The 19375-nt window shown below is 42.3% G+C and overlaps 1 protein-coding gene across 7 annotated transcripts in view; it reads right to left on the bottom strand.

Moving 5' to 3' along the window:
* Positions 1–19375, bottom strand: part of TNRC6C (trinucleotide repeat containing adaptor 6C) — a 147969-nt gene that overhangs the window by 20185 nt on the left and 108409 nt on the right. For all 7 annotated transcript variants that reach the window (XM_058561743.1, XM_058561742.1, XM_058561744.1 and 4 more), the window contains 9 exons: positions 17200–17280; positions 15672–15729; positions 13441–13583; positions 11759–11908; positions 10073–10219; positions 7444–7563; positions 4903–4986; positions 4397–4628; positions 495–662 (listed from right to left, as the gene is read on the bottom strand). In XM_058561743.1, the coding sequence (XP_058417726.1) occupies positions 495–662; positions 4397–4628; positions 4903–4986; positions 7444–7563; positions 10073–10219; positions 11759–11908; positions 13441–13583; positions 15672–15729; positions 17200–17280 (1183 nt within the window). The remainder of the gene's footprint in view (positions 1–494; positions 663–4396; positions 4629–4902; positions 4987–7443; positions 7564–10072; positions 10220–11758; positions 11909–13440; positions 13584–15671; positions 15730–17199; positions 17281–19375) is intronic.

Genomic DNA, 19375 nt, shown 5'->3' with positions numbered 1-19375 from the left:
ATCAAGAGACAACTATATATGCTACTAAATTTCCTTTGCTGTTTATGCTATGAGGAAATTTAGGACCAAATTTCATGCTTAACCGTGAGATCGCCTCCTGTAGTTATCAGCACTTTGCCTCTTCCTCCTTTCTAGGCACTTGATTTTCCATTGCGTTTTATCATTTTATTGAAAAAATTTCTTTTCAGCAGACTCAAATTTTTTGTTGAAGAATACCGATATAATAAAAGGTATGCAGTCTATGACCTATATTCTTTGCTGCTCTGGGGCATTTTCAATTACTTCTGGGTTTGTAGCTAAGATCTGGTGGTTGAGGTTTCCAGAAGTTTGATCTTGACATTAGCTTGGATCTTACATACTCTGATGGAATGAAATATTTTTTATTCAGCTTTCAGCACTGAAGTTTTAGAAAAGAAATGCAGTACGAGTAACAAATGAGCAAGCTATACACTGGATGCTCAGGGAGGAGACCACACATCTTGGCGTGGACGTACCATGCTTGCTGGGGTTCTGATCGAGAGGAGAAGCAGCACCGGGTAAGTTGTCCATCGGGTTGGGGTGTGTCCACTGAGGGAGGCGTGACTGGGACTGAGACGGGTCCTTCACGGACAAACCACCAGCCATGTCCATGCTGTTGACATTCATGTTTGGGTTCAGTCCAGCTAAAAATAATAACGCTGTTAGGATATGCCTGCTCTTCCTCTAAATTATTACTTTTCAAAGCTCTCCTAGAGAATCAATCTAACTCTTAATTCACAGCCAACTACTTTAACTGTAACTTTTAATTCTGGTGGGAAAAAAAACTTTTTTCTTCTTAACAACACATATTTCTAGGAAAATTCTTTTTTTTTTTTTTTATAATTTTATTTATTTATTTATTTTTTCCCCCAAAGCCCCAGTAGATAGTTGTATGTCATAGTTGCACATCCTTCTAGTTGCTGTATGTGGGACACGGCCTCAGCATGGCTGGAGAAGCAGTGCGGCGGTGCGCGCCTGGGATCCCAACCCGGGCCACCAGCAGCAGAGCGTGCACACTTAACCACTAAGCCACAGGGCCGGCCCAAGGAAAATTATTTCTGAATCAAGGTGAAAATGGTAACAAATAGTCTTTGATTAAGTAAGACCAATGACCCTCTTCATTTTACTTGTTTCAGTGCTAAACATGGTCCTGAGGCTTCTCGGAGCCCACAGAAGAACAGAACAAGTCTAAAAAATTAGGAAAATCTTTTCTGATCTTAGGGTATCTTATGGAAACTCACCTGATCAAAACAATACTTCCAGAATTCTAAATGGTGTTCTCAAGTCCTCCCTATAGAACGAGCTGGTGGGACAATTCAGTACCACCTTGAGTGAACTCATTTTACAAAAGTCTGCTCTTCAGGAGAGTGTGAATTAACTATCAAACTATTTCTAAGGAACTGAACTAGCTGAGAGTGTGGGTGGCGCCATCTGCCCCCTGCTGGAATGGCGCTGATCCTGGGGTTATTTCTCACAGCTAACAGCAGGTCCTGGGATATCTGACAAGTACCATTGCTGTGCTAGCTAATGAAGAGAGGGAACGCGATGATGGAAAGAGTTCCTGATGGGCACACCAGTTAGGAGCTGGACAGACTGCTTGGCTGGAGAGCAGAATCAATGGGAGTGGTATTTACAGATCATTTTCTAACAAGGCAATTTCCACACTACATATCCTGGTACATAACCACGAGTGAATCTCTATTTCTAAGCAAGGTTCTGAACATTTGTGTTCTTAACTTTAAATCGGGAGCTGCAAACTCAAATGCCTATACAGGCCAAGTAGGCAATGCAAAGAGGGTGAAGTGGGCCTGGTGGGGACTGTGGCAAATGGGACAGTGCTTGTCCTGTCTAAACAAGCAGGTACTACTGGTGCCAGCCAATGACTGCCATATGGAATGCAGACCCAATGCAGCCATTTTCAAGAAACGCTAGAAGCCACTTTTATTTGAACCTTCCCCCCCACCCCCCACACACACATTCTTTGCAGACCTCACAAAACACCTTTGCAAGTCAGATACTGCCGAGGGGCTACCTATCTGCTTTAACGGCTATCTTCATTTCCACTTGTACAGATCTAGTCAGGTAGGGGACAACGAGGTCGGGCTTCAGCCTGGCCTTCAAAGTGCTCCAAATCCCACCACTGGGCCTCAACCCTCTCTCCCAACTTCCCTGTCTCGTTTCTGTTCCCCCTCCACAAGTCAGCTGGCCTGGCGGGGCCCCTGTCAACACGACTGCCCCTGGAACATGCCCTTTCTTCTGTGTGAGGCTTCCTCCTTATTTACTGAAATCCTACTCATTTGAGGTCCAAGCTTAAACCCTGCTCTGATTTTTCTTTCACTACCCAAGGTGAATGTGAACCTCTGTAATCATATCACACTGGCTATGAAGGTTATTTTTTCATTTTTATATGCTTGATCTTCCCGTGCAGACAACAAATTCTAAGAGTCAAGAGAAAGCATGACAAGGAGAGGCTGCGTGTGGGAAGAAAGGTGGATGGAGTTACAACTGCTGAAGAAGTTCTGAGAACCAACCAGGCAGTCAAATTTACAGGCTAAGTTTCTTATACTTTATTAGCTATTTATTTTAAATACATTTATTTTGTAACTTTAATGTGAAGATTATAAAATTTTATCAAAATTATTTTTCATTCGATTTTGAAGATTCACTGCACTAATTCTTTCATTTGTATTAAGAAAACTAATCTTTAAGAGTAAAGATTAGTGTACTTTTTTCTCCAAATATAGGTTAAGAGGACAGATGGATACTAGGAAGCTGAAGCTACAGCGCTTTAGGATAACAGATGGAATTGAATTTGCTTCTAAAACAACTACTCCTAAAAAAGATGTGCTTACACAAATAGCTAACATTTTACAAAGTGCTTGCTATATGCTAGGCACCATCGTAAGAACTTTACATATCAATTCATGTAATCTTTAAAAGAACCCTATAAGGTAAGTATTCCCACTTTATAGATGGGGAAAACTGAGGCAAAGAACAGTTAGGCAAGTTGTGCAAGCAAGTGGTGAGCCAGGTGGTGGTGGGGTTGGGACTTGATGTAGGTAGTCTAATTCTCAAGTCAGGTCTTAACTACTAGACTCTGCTGCTGCTTTTTTTTGTGTGTGTGCGGAAGATCAGCCCTGAGCTAACATCTGCCCATCCTCCTCTTTTTGCTGAGGAAGACTGGCCCTGGGCTAACATCCGTGCCCATCTTCCTCCACTTTATATGGGACGCTGCCACAGCATGGCTTGACAAGCAGTGCGTTGGTGCGCGCCCGGGATCCGAACCGGTGAAGCCTGGGCCGCCGCAGTGGAGTGCGCACACTTAACTGCTTGCGCCACCGGACTGGCCCCTCTGCTGCTTCTTAAACATAAAGGGCAGTAATGGGTGGGACAATAATAAATAGACAGAATAATCATAGTTTAGCACTCAGTTTCGTATTAAAGACATAACACATCGGTTACACGTCAAGTAGAAAGTGCTCATATGATCAGAATACACCACTCTTTTCAGAGACATTTGGTAGTGCTATAGACAGGGCCATGAAAAGCCCGTAGCGAATCTACCATCACTCACCTGGCCTTTGCCTCTCTGGATATGTATTTCTCGGGTTACTGAGTCCCTTTGTCCTGTAGCTTCAGACTCTAACAGACAACCAACAGACAAGCCTGAAGTGCTTTTATCAGTATCTAGATTCTTACAGCAAATTACTCTGTGCACAACCACTTTATGACATATACCTCCCTGTGATGCTTCTGCTCTGCTCGGTCTTCAGTTCTCTCTCCTGACTACCCTGTAGGATCTCGAGGGTATCTTCTACTGACCTGTGGGTTTCAAGTGCTGATCGTGCTCCCTACAGGTTAGGGGGCCAGTGCATGTGTGTTGATTTGGTTGATTATACGAATCACATTCTATACTACGTGAGCTGTATGGACAACCATTGCTTTTTAAGAAGTGCCTGATTCATATAAATCTGAACACCTTTATTGGCAAAACCATTACAAACTCCTCCCTGTGGTTTAGGCTGGAGGACAATGGTTGCTATAGAACAATAAGGAGTAAACTAGGAAGAGAACAAACTGCAGACTCAACCATGGAAAGGAGAGAATTTGAGGGTTTTCACTGGCTACTTTAAAAGATTTTATACTGAAAGTATTTACAGCTGTAGCAAAACTCTTGCTCTGCAGAAGACAGCTAGTGTTGCTCCCTTACTAAGAAGCCCTGGGATAGCCGCTCTCTGATTTTGTCTGGAACTACATTTCTGACATGATATCTCAGCACCGGCCAGTCGTTCTGACCACTGAAGTGCAGCCCTGGTCGTCACACGTGGACTCCGGGCACCCCTCCAGCTGTTGCGTCACTCAGACCACAGAGACTCACCGAGAGGGTAAGGAGCAAAGGTGTTGGGTGAAGACTGCTGCTCTTTGGTCTGCAGGTCAGGTAGGCCGGGGGCCTGGGGGTGAGGGGGGAAGCTGTCCATGGCCGATTTGCCTGCAGAGGGGTGCAGAGACAGGTGCGGCGGGGGTGGCGGCGGCTTCACGAGCAGGGCCTGGGCCAGCTGGCGCTGGTGCTGCTGGATCTGCTGCTGCAGGTTAGTGATTGTGCGCGCAACCTGGTGGCGGAGATGTGCACTTCAGCAGGTGGGAAGTGACGCCCATCACTTGCCTGCAGATCAAGTGCATTCAGTCTCCACTATTTTCATCCCTGGGCCACTACGGGTTAGGTCAACCTCCTCCCAAACCTAGGTGACCCCAAGACTTTTAAAAGGGGTGGCGGAGCGAGAGAAAAATCAATGACAACTTAACAATTCACCAATTAGCATCTCTTAGACCAGGGAAGACTGTAGCTAATGAATCCAGCTAAACACCCATCTGGATGACACCTACTTGCTGCTCCTGTTGTCTCATGGGTCCGGAAACATTACGCTGGGCCTGTAACATCTGCTGCTGGATTTGTAAACGTTGGTATGCCTATCGACAGAAAGAAAATAATTAAAATATTATAAGAAAGGCATCAACAAATGGTTCAACTTTTGAACATTAGTTCAAAAATAAAAAGAGAAAACAGCCAAGACTATTGGTTCCCTTACCATACTGTGGTTTCAGCATATTGTGAGGCAAGAAGCATGTTTAAAAGGAGAAATGTCTTTCCAAACCCTTCTAGTGCACACATTTTTACAAAGTAACTCAGTCAGTACCCCTGTTTAGTATTGGTAATGAGTTTTGTCAGTAAATATTTTTCAAAATTCTTCTCCTCGATTCATACAAACTAAAAATAAAAAGAAATGAGAGTAAAATGAAAAAAAAATTTATTCTTATAATGATACAGATGAAGTTGTCCAGAATGGCTCAGAAAGGTGGCAGAAGAGCGGTGACCCGCTGCCCCAGACGATCACAGAATAACACGTTAAAGGCTCGTGAGTACCCGGAGCCGTGTGCTGATCCCAGTCAACAGGGAGCCTGAAACCCAGCATCTGGCACTTCTGTCACACAGACCCCCATCTACGAAGCCCACTAAAAGGATCGTGAGATTCTTCAGTGCCCAGATGCACAAGGTTTGGTCCTCTGATTGTTTCAAAATGTTGGTCGAATAAATATGGTAAATTTGTTTCTTACAACATGGATTTTCTGGGACATCTTTGACAAGAGGACATATTCAAAGAGAATCCAAATAAAGGTAGAAATTACACTATTAGAAATGCCTCGAGGCCACCCTGGTGGTGCAAGCAGTTATGTGTGTGTGCTCTGCTTTGGCGGCCCAGGGTTCGCAGGTTCAGATCCCGGGCGTGCACCAACACACCGCTTGTTGAGCCATGCTGTGGCGGCGTCCCACATAAAGTGGAGGAAGATGGGCACGGATGTTAGCTCAGGGCCAGAAATCTTCCTCAGTAAAAAAAAAAAAAGAGGAGGATTGGCATCAGATGTTAGCTCAGGGCTGATTTTCCTCACAAAAAAAAAAATGCCTCACTAATCTGTAAATTATGGAGGAATAAAATACTTAAGTGAATCCTTCTAGGTCTTAAAACATAACTTTAGGATGCATCAAAACTTTATTTTACCAATATTTCTGTAAAAAAATGTAAAACCAGTATATATTGTCTTTAAGACAGAACACATTAAACATAATTCAACATTTTCTTGGTGTCTTTCACACTATAGGGGTCAAGAAAAAATTATTGTATGAATAAAAGACTCTGGAACATCAGTATGATAATCAGCTAGTGTCATGTCAGAATACAGCAAAGTCCTCAGTGTGATCAAGGAGGAGAAAGCTATTTTTCTCTATAATAAGAGTGCTCAATAATATGCTTTATGGTTGTTTCCTTGCCATCTGAGGTCAGTGGTCTCTTTTCGTCGCTGTTGGCAGTAAAAGCAACAGTACTATACACTTGAACCACCCACCCAAAGCCTTACCACTGTCTTGTGAGGTGCCCCTGTCTCCCTTTAATGGATGAAGAAACAGGCTCGGGAGTCTAGTCCCAGCCCTGACCCCACGTCCAGAGGTCTGTGTACTCATTAACACTGTGACTTGTCTCCAGGACACTCTCCTCCTCCCATCCTACCCAGCTACTTACTGGGAAATGAGACACTCAAACTGGTTAGACAAGTGTCTAACAAACAGCACAGGGTCAGGCCCGAGAGTGCCCAGGACTCTCCTGTAAGGAAAGGTTTGACGCCAATGGTTTTGTCTATCGGAGGCGTTTTTTCCTCTTCCTTCATGATTCCTGGTCATTTTCTAGGAGGCGAAGTGGTGGGACAAAACTTCTAAGTCAGTCGTCAACATATTAAAGAAAGAAATAATACACTTGGTCCTTTAGTATAGACAAATTCAGTATGCATCTCGGGATACAATGACACGGCACTTTGGGATAAAAGCGGTAAGACTGTTGAAAATTAGAAATTCAAGATATGTTAAATTATAAAACTTTCAAGAATTATTAGGCTATATCAGCCTTTCTCAAAAGGGATTCTGAGAGGGAATTAAGTCTTAATTTCTAATGCATCTACTGTATGTAATGAAGTAACTTCTCTCTTATGCTTCTAGAATGGTATTTGTGTATACCATCCTTGGAAGAATTTAGAAAATAGTCACTCAGATGATTTTTTGTGTTCAGTGGTTCTGACGAGAAACTCTGGATGAGGAAGGCTGGTGGACAGCTCAAGCTAAAAGACATTTAATTGTAAGATCTGGAAACTTGGAACACGAAGGGGCCAAAAAATTTACAGAGCTTAGTAAAAACATCCTTAAGTGAAACTCTTCCTAATTCTTTTAATAGTTTAAAACCTTCATAAAAGTCTCAATGACATTCCCTGACATGAAGAAAAGTGTCATATTAACCACTTTTATCAGTCAGTGTGTATGTTGCTGGCATATCTAGGTGAATGTCAGGAGAGCACTCTTCTAAAACTTGAGATCTATTCACTCACCAGCTGCAGCTGATAGAGCTGGTTCAACATCGTCATATGCTGAGGATTAATTGGCGAGGTTAATAGTGCAGGGTTGAGACCAATGTTTTTTGCTGCAAACTGCAAAAGCTGTGCTTGAACCTGTTTAACACAAAATATATACTATTAGACACTGAATTTCTATTAAAATATTTACTTGTCTGTGTAGTTTTGAGATTCAAAACTGATTAATTGGGGCCGGCCCAGTGGCTTAGCGGTTAAGTGTGCGCGCTCCACTACTGACAGCCCGGGTTCGGATCCCGGGCGCGCACCGACGCACCGCTTCTCCGGCCATGCTGAGGCCGCGTCCCACATACAGCAGCTAGAAGGATGTGCAGCTATGACCTACAACTGTCTACTGGGGCTTTGGGGGTAAAAAAGGAGGAGGACTGGCAATAGATGTTAGCTCAGAGCCGGTCTTCCTCAGCAAAAAGAGGAGGATTAGCATGGATGTTAGCTCAGGGCTGATCTTCCTCATTAAAAAAAAAAACAAGAACAAAACTGAGTAATTAAATTATATTTGTTTCATGAGTGAACTTCAAAAGCCATTAAAAAATCTGTGGACATTTTAACATTAATAGTTAACATGCTTTTGTGCAGAATAAGGAAGGAAGGAAGGGGAAAGGAAGAAATTTCTTCCTACAAATATTTTAGTCATGAATTAACTTTCTAGTTACAAATTAACTTAGTTATGAATTAACTTTGCAATTTCTTTTTTAGGAGTGACTCTGGGTCACTCCTATCAGTAACTGATTTCATATTCCGTCCAAGTGAAAATAAGTGGGCATAATTTAAGGACAGGAAACAGTGCAGGGGGTCTCAGGGAAAAAGTTATTCTCACTCGGTTCGAGCCTTATCAAAGGAGGCAGGTGCGTGCTTCTCACGCTGGCTACTCAGATCAGTCCCCCTAGGAGCTCTGTAGATGGCACCATGCCCCCGACCAGAGGGCGAGTCCCAGGGCAGGCAGTAACTCCTCGAGTTTACATGCTTGGGGAGAGGTCTACCCCTGCTCAGGGGAGCAGACGTTCCTCTCGGGGGCATGACTGCCCCAGCCCCCTTGTGGTACAGGCACTCGCATGGCTCTGCCAGCCCTGACCTTAACTGTCAATGCGCCTCCCCATGCAGAGGACCTCTTCAACTGGGATTCACCACTCTGACGCAGTCAGCGGCCTGGCACTGCCTATGTCAATGTTTTCCACTGTGCGCTATGTCCGTTTATCACAGTATTTGTGGAAGATGATTTCAGGTAGGACATGAATGAGCGTTTTTACTTTAATAGCTGTCTAATGTGTATTAGAAAAATGTTGATTTTTCTATTTATGGTAGATATGTAAAGTTTCCTTGAAGAATCATTTATTTAAATTAACAAGGCAAGTCAACTGAAAGAAAGCCTATCATGGACTGGTACAGGCAGTGCGGGGCACACAGATGACTGACATTTGGGACCCGCTGGTTTGCTGTGTGTGGGGAGGACTGCTGCCCGTCCCCCAGGGCCCACCTCTCCCTCTACCCCTCAGGCTGGAGGGCTGTGTCACTAGGTTTGGGCAGTGGGACGTGAGTAGAAGGGGTCCGTGCAATTCCCCGGCCATGGCAGAGAGGTGCTGCCTAGACTCTCGCCTGCCTTCCTGTCGTGGCAAAAGGGCTGTGGTGGAGCTGCCACTTTCTGCACTGTCACCCGAGAGAGAAGGAAATGTGTCCTGTCTAAGTTACTGTATTTGGGGTCTCTTTGTTATAGCTGTTTACTCTGTATCCTAACTAATGAATTTAAGTATTATTTTACCCAGGTTTCAGCCATCTCAATACAGTGCACAAATCTGTATTCAAACAATTAGAGAGTGATAATCACTTCCAGCTAATTCTGTAATTTATCATTAAAATCAATTACTGAATATTCTTTATAAGGAGTAAGAACTGTAACATTGTAATTAAAAATTCAGTCCAAAGTCTAAAAACTATGGAATGTTCTAAAAGTAAACAATTTTAACATGAAAAAACTGATATTATGCTTTAGAGCTATGTATAACAACAATATCCTTTTCCTTAATTCTAATTTGATCTTTTTTTAAAGAATCTCTATGGGAAAAAATGATCTAACTAAATAATAAACTTAACTAAAAAGTCTATAGTATATATACTATTATATATCATCACACTTAGTTTGTTCCTAAAGCATTATTCAATCCTTCATTTCTTCTAAGTGGTTTCTGTTACATCCTAAGCAATATTTCAGCTCATCACTTTCCTCGCCCACCAATCTAGGACAATTCATTGGGTTCATCTGAATCATTTTCTCAAGACCACGACAAAAGTCACATCAATGGTCCCGTGTTAGGTACATCTAACATTTCACCTAGCAATACTGCTTCTGACAGGTGGCTGCCGGGCTCTGGTTCACTGGCTGAGGCACCCCAAGGAGCAATTATGAACCCCGCCCCCCCCCCGCCCCCGGGAGCAGGAGAATCAGACTGACAGATCAACCCTGGAAGACCCCCTGGTAGGTGCGGGTTAATTTGCTCTCACTTTAAAACAGTGACATGGCCGTGGCACAAGACACCAGAGAACGCCTGCATCTGTGTCACCTCATTCAGTGACGCGTGGACGCAAGTCTGACCTGAGGGGATAGAAACTGAGGCACTTGAGCACGGAGACTGGGCTGGGAGGAGTTCAGAGGCTGCACGGGTGGCTGCGGCGGCTGTTGCATGGTCCTGGCTTGTGCTGCTCCGCTGCTGCCAAATACACCCAGATTGCCACTCGGTATCTGCAGGGAGACACAAAGGGGACAGAGTCGTGACAAAGTCGGGAGCTATAGGAACACTGGAGGGGGGCGGGGTGCAACGCTTTGTTTTCCTAAACACGAAGCAAAATGGTTTCTATTTCCTGTCAATTGGTACCAAAGTGAATTTTTAATACATGTTGTTTAAACTGGTTACAGATGATGGAAAATCAGCCCACGAAGCTTGCCTACGTCTTTAAATCACAGAAGCCACACAACAGCGCCAGTTTTAGTGTCCTCAAACAAGGCTATCACATTCAAAGAAACTATAATAATATAGTGCTACAAACAATAGCAATAAGCATAGCTATTTGAATAATATACATTTCTAAAAGGATATCTGTGCTGAGTTAGAGAATAACAATGTGTGGGGGTTACTCACCTGAGAGAATAGCAAAATTTTCAAATAGGAAATATGACTATATTTCAACAACAAAACTTGAAATTGAATAAACTGATAAATTCAGGTAGTTAGCTTTGTGTGAAATATAAATACATTTTAGCTGTACTTTCTGCTCAGCGGGATGAGTTATCTGATGGGTAGGGTGGGTGAAAGGCACTGAGCAGAACCCCCTGCTGAGGGGCTCACTCCCAGCACTGCCTGCTGGGTTGGTGGCTTTCAGATGGCAGAACATCTGGAGTGCAGATGTTCTACTGAACTGCCACCAGCGTTAGCAATGTAAGATCTCCAGAATCATGCAGACTGGACGCTTCTGAGAGCGGAAGAGAGACTGCTGATAGTTACCCTGGGACAACAGGCACACATGGCACTGTTGGGCCACCCCAAATATCACAGTATCTACTTAAAGAGAAGTTGCAAAGGTGTGTGTGTGTCAGCCTCATCCGTGAGAAAATCAATGAGAAGGGAAGTTCTACAGACAGGAAAAACATGATGTGCTTGCATACCATTTCATTCTGGAGAATCTAGGGGAGAGAAGTGACATGAAGCAGCAATCAATCAAAACTCTCAGGCCTTCCCTTTAGTGATGTCTGCCAGTGACTTTGCCCTTCCCCAAGAGTGTCAGAGGCAGGGAAAAAGGCCAACACAACTCTCTGAAAACCACTGAGAACCTTAAAAGAGATGTCTGGGAAAAAGGGGAGAATGTGGTGTTTCTTGCAGATCAATGTATTTAAGGTTTTGATTGCCAGGACAAAGGGGATGGCACCAACTAGATCTATGAATAGATCTGGCAACCGAAGACTACTCTGCAATATGTGTCATTTATACTAGCAGTAAATTTGCACCAAGGACGCTGAACTCAAACACGTTTTAGTTATGTGTAAAAATACATATAATTTTGAAGCATTTCCTCTAACATGGTTCAATATCAAGAACTGGGTTCAACTCTTGACACTGGGAAATCACCTGAAGGGAGATCCTTACAGTATTTCAACTCCCTTCACATATTTGATCACATTTTAAAATACAGGTATGAATTAAAAATAAGAAAGTTTATGCCTCAAACACATTTTTTAAAGGCAGGTAAAACCAAGACCCCATGGGCTCTCTCCCAATAGCCTTACCTGTCTAGAAGAATTCAAGTTTTGCATGCCCAGCCCTGAGGCAATCCCGCCCAGGGCCTGATTAGGGAGTGCACTGTTTGAAAGGGGGAGCTTCAGGCTTGGTGAAGGCAAAAATGGTGAAGTCGTGGGCTCTTCCGCTAGGCCACCATCCTGGTTGGAGAAAGAAAGGGTGAGCTATGTGCAGTGTCCATCCGCAGACGAAGCACACAAGTTGCCCAAGGACATATAAAGGGACATGGATGAGTAAAGAATTAAAAGATCAAAAAAGCGTGGATAATAAGAGAATGAAGAACATGGGCAAAAGGAAGAGGGGAAAAAGAAAAAAGAGAAACAGGATTAAGATGCTCTTTTCATTTTAACAATTATTTTATAAACACATATATTAGCTTATAATATTCTCATCCATATTGACCCTGCCTAGGAGTAGGAGTCAGGAGAAAGAGAGAAACATTGGCAAAAGTCTTATTTGTAAAACATTTTAGGACCATTTTCAAAGAAACAGGTTCCTTTTAAGAAGTTATTACAAGGCTAGAGGTACACATTAGGTTGAATTCTGCTGACATTCAACAGTTTTTAACCTACAAACAGAGCAATTTCATTTGTTTTAACCTAATAATAGGGAAAGTTATAAAACAGACAGAATCCTATTAATTTTTTTTTATATTTGAGGTCACATTATGTGTCACGCCTTTTGCAAATTTTGTCTCATCTAACTTCACAATAAGCCTATAGTATTATCCCACATTTTAAAGAAAAGGAAATAAGTCAGGGTTCCACATTTAGCAAATAAAAATAAAGGATGCTGAGTTAAACTGGAATTTCAGACAAACAACAAATAATATTTGAGACTAAGTTATTCGTAGTTATTCACTGGGCATCCTGGATCTGAACCCTGCCCACACTGGTACAGGGCAAGACAAGGACTTGAGCCTGCCTCTGGCCTCCATGGCTACAACTTCCTGTAGAGGAGCATCTGGCAGAGGACCTCGTTTATTTGAGAACAGAGATGAAGCCTCATCGCTTCTCCTATGAGCCCTTCCTTTTTTTTTTTTTTAACTTGTCCTTTCTTCCTTTAATTTTACTTTCAAGGTTCAACATTTTGATTGAATTTAATTCGATGCTATTTTCCCCCTTTGAAGCCACACTCATCTGGAGAGGGGACATTAACACACAACAATACTAAAAGGATTGAACTGGTGACTGGACTTGTTAAACATCCAAGGAGATCTTCCCACAGACACCAGAATGTTCTCTGAAGTGGTTGATGCAGCAAGGACCAGCCAGACACAGGTGCACATGCCCAACCACCTCTAGTCCCTTTTTCTGAAATTAACATATAACACATCATTTCCAATTGGAAGAACCGTGTATATAAAATAAGACAGTAACATAGAAATTTGATGACCTTCGTCTATTGGACAAATTGAAGCAGATAAGCCAGGCAAGTTCATCTAATAAAATGAAAATCAGTTTTCAATTTCAGTATTTTTTGTTCCTAGTCGCATCATAGGAAATACAACGCTATCTCTTATGCGTTAAACATTTATATATACTAGAAAAAAATGGGTAGAAGTCATTTAAATATTATAGTCCAGCAAGTTTTAATCCAGTTTACATTAAGGACACAGTAAAAATGAAAAATACTTCTTGTTAAACAAACAAAAAACCTCCCAAATCCATACCTTGTCAAGAAAGGTGGGGCGGTCCACGGAAGACTCTTTGGAGATTGGTGGGCGGCAGCCAAGGGGTTTGGTGACCATCCCATTGTAGTCGGGCACTCCCAGTCCACGCTTGTCCATGTCCACCTTCTTTTCCAGCAGAGCGCCTACGGTACAACCACAGGAGCAACACTTAACACAAAACACCCGAGGAGGGTCAGTGATGATGCTGAGCACACCACGGGTGCCAGCTGAAGCCTCAGGGAAGGATTTAAGATCAGCCTTCCAGAAAACAGGGAGGCTCTTGGTTTCGTTCTGGCCGACCCTGGACAGATCTGGTCCCTACTCTCAGCCCTCCTTTCGCTCCTGCTCCTCTCCACTTGCTTCGTCCACTCCAGCCACCCTGGCCACCTCTGCCCCTCAGGGCTCGGCCGGTATTCTCCCCTGGGAGGCAGCCCCCTTCTTCACACAGGCCTCAGTGGTCACTTTCTCAGAGGGGCCTTCCCTGATTATTCGTCTAAAACCGTTCCTCTGCCCCACCTCCCAGCCACCGATTTCCACTTACTGAGTCCCTGTTAGTTGCAAGGACTCTTCTAGATGGGGGAGATACAATACAGTGCAAGGCAGACATAGTTTTTGTCCTCATGGTCTTTCAGTCAAGTGACTAGAATCTGTTTGGCTTACTTCAACTTTGTACTATTTCACAATTCTAAGAAGTTAGAATTAACTTCGTCCAGCTCACTTTTTTCTCTGTCCTGGCAGCTTATACCATAGGCTTTGGCACCTGCAAGTGATTATAAAGTTGATCCTCATTATTGGCAGATTCTGTACTTGTGAATTCACCTACTAGATAAAATGTATTTGTAGCCCCCAAAATCAGTAATTGCGGCACTTTTGTGGTTATCTGTGGACATGCGTAGGGCCGTGAAGAATCTGAGTTGCCCGACACACACATTTGTAGCTCAGGCCAAACAAGACGGTGCTCTGCTTCTCATCCCAGCTCTCCTAGGGCAGACGAGTGTCCTTTTCATGGTCTATTTAATGCCATGTTCTTCACATTTTTGTGCTTTTTATTGGTGATTCTGATGTTTAAAATGGTTCCCAAGTGTAGTGCTGAAGTGCTATCTAGTGTTTCTGAGTGCAGGAAGGCTGGGATGTGCCCCACGGAAAGAACACAGGTTAGATAAGCTTCATTCAGGCGCCAGTTACGGTGGTGCTGGCCATGAGTTCAACGTTAATGAATCAACAATATGGTACATCCAGAAAAAGGAAAAGTCACTGATCTGTATGTAAGGCTGCTTGGAAAGAGCTAAAGAAACATCTATGGTGTGTGATGAAGTTATGGAAAAGTGGCTAAATTTGTGGATTTCAGAGATGACATTAAAAAAAGGGCCCACCCGGCAGCATTAGTCTGAGTCTAAAAGCCAAAGAAATTTATAGTCACATTACCCAGGGTCAAGAAAATGTTAAACTCTTCTTAGCTAATGTTTTATTATAAAGAAATATGGCATATGACTATTTGTGAGAAATACGTATCAAATAACGTGTCTTTAATCAAAAACATACATAAAGCAAGCTTATATACCAGCTGGTTGACAAAAATGTTGTGGCCAGAGGCTCGCAGGAAGCCAATCCTGTACCCCTCTGGGAGCCATGGTTTGGTGTTTGCTGATCAGTGTCTGCAGTGACCTTACAGAACATAAGCACCAAGAACAACCAGAGTGAGCTGTGTTTTACATGTAAATATCTAACATCATTATTATTAAAGCAGCTCCAGCTTGTCCTCTGACAGTGACTCTCATCTCTCAACAAGAGTAAGTGCTCAGCCAGCATGTGATGCTTCTGCAGGCCCCTGAACGAGCTCATTCTGGAGCAAGGCATGAGAAATGTGCCCAGTCAGTATCAAACGAAGTCTGGACGGTGGTCCCAGCACCTTTCTCCAAGAGTGTCATTATCACCTCCCCTCAAAATGGATGGAAAAAAATGCATCTATTTGTTGAAGTTCTGGAAAAAATGAAAGAAGCAAACACGCTTCCCTGCAGCATTTGGCCATTCGTCCCCAGAGCCCCAGTCCCAAGAGACTCGCCCGTGGTTAATGACCATCGTGCAGCTCCTCCTGCATTGCGGCCTGGTCCTGACTACCCAGCATGTGTTCAACCATTCAGCCACGACTACAGTGAAACGCTTCTGGAAGTCAAAACTCCACAAACTGGTACCTTTAAAAAAATGTGCTTTGAGCGTGTCATCTTACTTACTCATGGCCTGATCAAGGTTCATATTATTACTCTTCAAGGCCTCTTCAGCTGGCTCTCTCTGTGTGGGGAAAATAAGAGTGTTCATTAGGATTGCATGTTAAAAAGAAAAAAAGAAAAGCTTATAAAGAGTTTTATCACTATCAACTTAGGGAAGTGATTATTATTAACCTAATATTATTAGGTTTTGGAATTGGAAATACTTTTCTTCATTGTTGAGGTTAGAGATAAATGTCTTCTAAATAAAACATTCTTGTAATAAGAGAAGTATTGAATTGATTTTTAGAGTAAAGAACTTGTATTTAACACTTTAAAAATAAAATGTATAGTGCCAGTAGAACCCTGTAACTGTTTCTGTACAACACGGGCTAGTAACGGTTCAGCAAGGACAAAATCTCTGCCAGGAGAGCAGAGCCAGGGACACGGACACATGCAGACAGTAGGGTAGGACAGACTCCTGTGCTAACAAGCCCTATCTCCATCTGCCCCTCTCTCATGCCAGCAGCTGTGGGAAAGTCACTGGAAGAGTCAGAGCATAGAGCTTCATCCTCTACTTCACGGACTCTAAGCTCTGCTGTCAACTACTTTTCACCAAGAAATGTAAAAACAAAACAAAACAAAATAAGTAGATTCATTTTGATAATTATCCCTATGATTGGAACAGACTAATCCCATTGGAAGACTAAAACCAGGGGCACCATGTTTCAGTACTACAGTGTAAATCTGGACTCCAGGGCAGGTCTCCATTGTTCCTCCCACCACTTCATACGTGAAGAGGTTGGGTCACCCAGGCTACATGCCCTGCTCAGTGTCAGAGGGGCCGTGCCCAATGTGAAGTATGTAGTTTTCTTCTCTAGACTGGGGCCATTCTGGACTCACTCTTCAGGGACATCCACAGTAATCACAAGATAAGTACTCATTTGAATAAAGATTTGGAAAGAAGACATTTGACAGGAATACATGGCAGATACAGGCGGTACCCCTTGCTATCTGACCTCCTGCCATTCCATCTTAGGAACTGGACAGACTGTGATATATTTTCAGAAGAATACCCTGTGATTTCGAACTCTCCCTACACATGATCTGATTGAAACTCAGGAACTAAATCATTTTGGTTAGGACTCTTTCTCTGGACACGAAGCTTTAGTACTTTATACCAAATTTTCTCTTGTGATCTTTGTCAATCTACGGCATAAACTAGTGAAAACTCACTTCTAATTATGAATTAAAATAAAATATAAAACTGTATAAACCAATGAAAATTAAAAATCACACAGCATTTTTTATTCTAGGAAAAGGCTCTCACATCTTTCCTGATAGAAATGATGTGGATCTTTGCTGTAGTTCAAAGCAATGATCCCTACACAGAAGTGCCCAGGTGAAAGGGGAATTTACAAGTTAGGTTATGTCAACAGTCTCATCCCTCAAAAGTCTTCCTTCCTCGTTACACATGACACACGTGGACAGGACACAATGGGGCCATGCACGGCAGGACACATGGTGGGTAGCAGTAAAACAGGACAGCAGTCACCGGGAAGCCCATGTCTGTGAGTTGTCTGATGAGCCGGTTCATGATCCAGGCCTCGTCCTGCTTGCCAGATGTTTTCACGCCCTAGAGCGAAGTGTGGGCAAGGGGAAAGTCCATGAGTCACATTTTAATGCATTTCTTCTAGAAATGGAAGATGTCTAAAATTCACGGTGATCTAAAAGTCACAGACAGTACTTTGTGGCTAGTACTATGGAATGCTTCAGGGTACGTCTACAGGCTGGCATATGTGTGTAATTTATGTACTTAAAAAAGCAAGATAATTACTTCTCTTCCCCAGAGAATGAATTCAGTTCATCACAGTATGTACTACTTCCATTATCAAATACTTGTAGTAAGAGTTCCCTTGAACACGGTCCTATGCTAACAGTTTGTGAAGTTTACTAAAAATTACACAGTTTTTGCCCTTTTATAAGCTTTATTCTAAAAGATGAAAAAATACAAGGGTTCATTCCAACAGAATGAAAAGGCAACAGGAAGAAAGGAACGAAAACCCTGTTAATTTATTAAGTATTCGTTGCTTATAGCCCTTAGGGTGAGAAAAAGTAAATGGTAAAGTTCCAGGGAGGGAGAGAAAGGCAAGAGCTAGAGAGAAAGCAGCAGAGCAGAGGAGGGGCCGGGAGGGTGCCACAAAAGGGCTGAGGGAGCAAGATGAGAACCCTATTCTCAGTATTTCCCCCCAGTTCTACAATTACAAAGACTCCAACAATGCATTAATACAATGGAAAAAAATCTTCCTCTAAAAATATTCCTCACAGTGCTTTTCAAAATCCAGCCTGCCATAATGAGGGAACAGAGCATATGGGGCCATATTAAACCAATGGGCCTTCTCTCCTCAAGGAAGCAGCTCATTTGGAGGCTATTTTCATCACCACTCTGCTGCCAGAGCCAGATTTGCCAAGAGGATACGATATTTTACCAATTTGGTATTTATGGTCCCATCAGTAATTGGGTTATTGCCAGCTCGACTGTAGAAAGACTTCTTTCTGAAGTCCGCAGTCACTCCTACTCCGTATCAGGAGAGCCCTGATTTTTGTTTCTGGGTTCTGCTTACTGCTAATTGAATGCTTTTTTAAATTAAATTTTTTTGAACAGATAATACATTCACACGACTGGAAAGTAGGAAAAAAAAAACACGAAAGCATCTTCTTCCTACCATCCCCTCGCTGCTTAGGTCTTGTTTTTTCCAAGAGGAAACCACTCTTTGGAGTTTATCCTTCCCACGATTTTTTTAACTCTATAGAAGCCATCAGGAGTTACACATTTTTCTCTTCCGTTGCTCTCTGCCCCTCTAAAGCGGTGGTGTACTATACACATTTTTCTGTATCTCGTCTTTTTATTTAATAATATATTTTGGTGATCATTTCATACAATATGTATAGAATTTCTTTTAAAAAATCTGTGTAGCTTTCCGTAATATGGATGTGGCACAATTTAACTAGTTACTCCATGAATGTACATTTAAGTTATTTTCATTTTTTACTACAAAAATGCTACAATATAAAACTGTACAAATGTCATGTGCTACACCCAAGACAAGTGGAAGCACTGTCAAAGCGCTGACACTGCTGTAATTCTGACTGATGACGCCACATTGCCCTCCATTTGGGTTATCCTAATTTATATTCCCAGTAGCAACATATGAGAGTGCTGGTTTTCTCACAGCTTTGTGAACAGAGGGTGTTTATTAAACTTATGGATTTCTTTGGTCTGAGAAATGAAAAATGGCTTCTCTTGGTATTGTTTTAAATCGAATTTTCTTTCCATAAGTCAAGTTGAACATTCTTTCATAGGTTTAAGAGCTATTTGTATTCCTGTTCTATGGATCATCTATTCATATTCTCTGTTCATTTTTCTATCGGGTTACTGGTTAATTTTTTTAAAATATCAGTTTCTAGGACTTTTCTTTATGTATCAGGGAGATCAGCCCTCTCTATGACATGAGTTACAAATATTTTTTTCCAGTTTGTTATTTGTCTTTTGACTTTGACTATGGTATTTTCTGTCATGCATAGTTTTTGTTTATCTACTGAAGTTTATAAGTCTTTCATTTTATGGTTTTTAGATTTTGGTCATAGTTAGAAAGGCCTCTCCCACTCCCAGATTGTTTTAAAAATTCTTCACATTTTTATATTTTTATTTTTCATATTTAAATTGTGAT

This window comes from Diceros bicornis, chromosome 18, assembly GCF_020826845.1.
Source record: "Diceros bicornis minor isolate mBicDic1 chromosome 18, mDicBic1.mat.cur, whole genome shotgun sequence".
NCBI lineage: Eukaryota > Metazoa > Chordata > Mammalia > Perissodactyla > Rhinocerotidae > Diceros > Diceros bicornis.
This window is presented reverse-complemented; position numbering and strand designations above follow the sequence as displayed.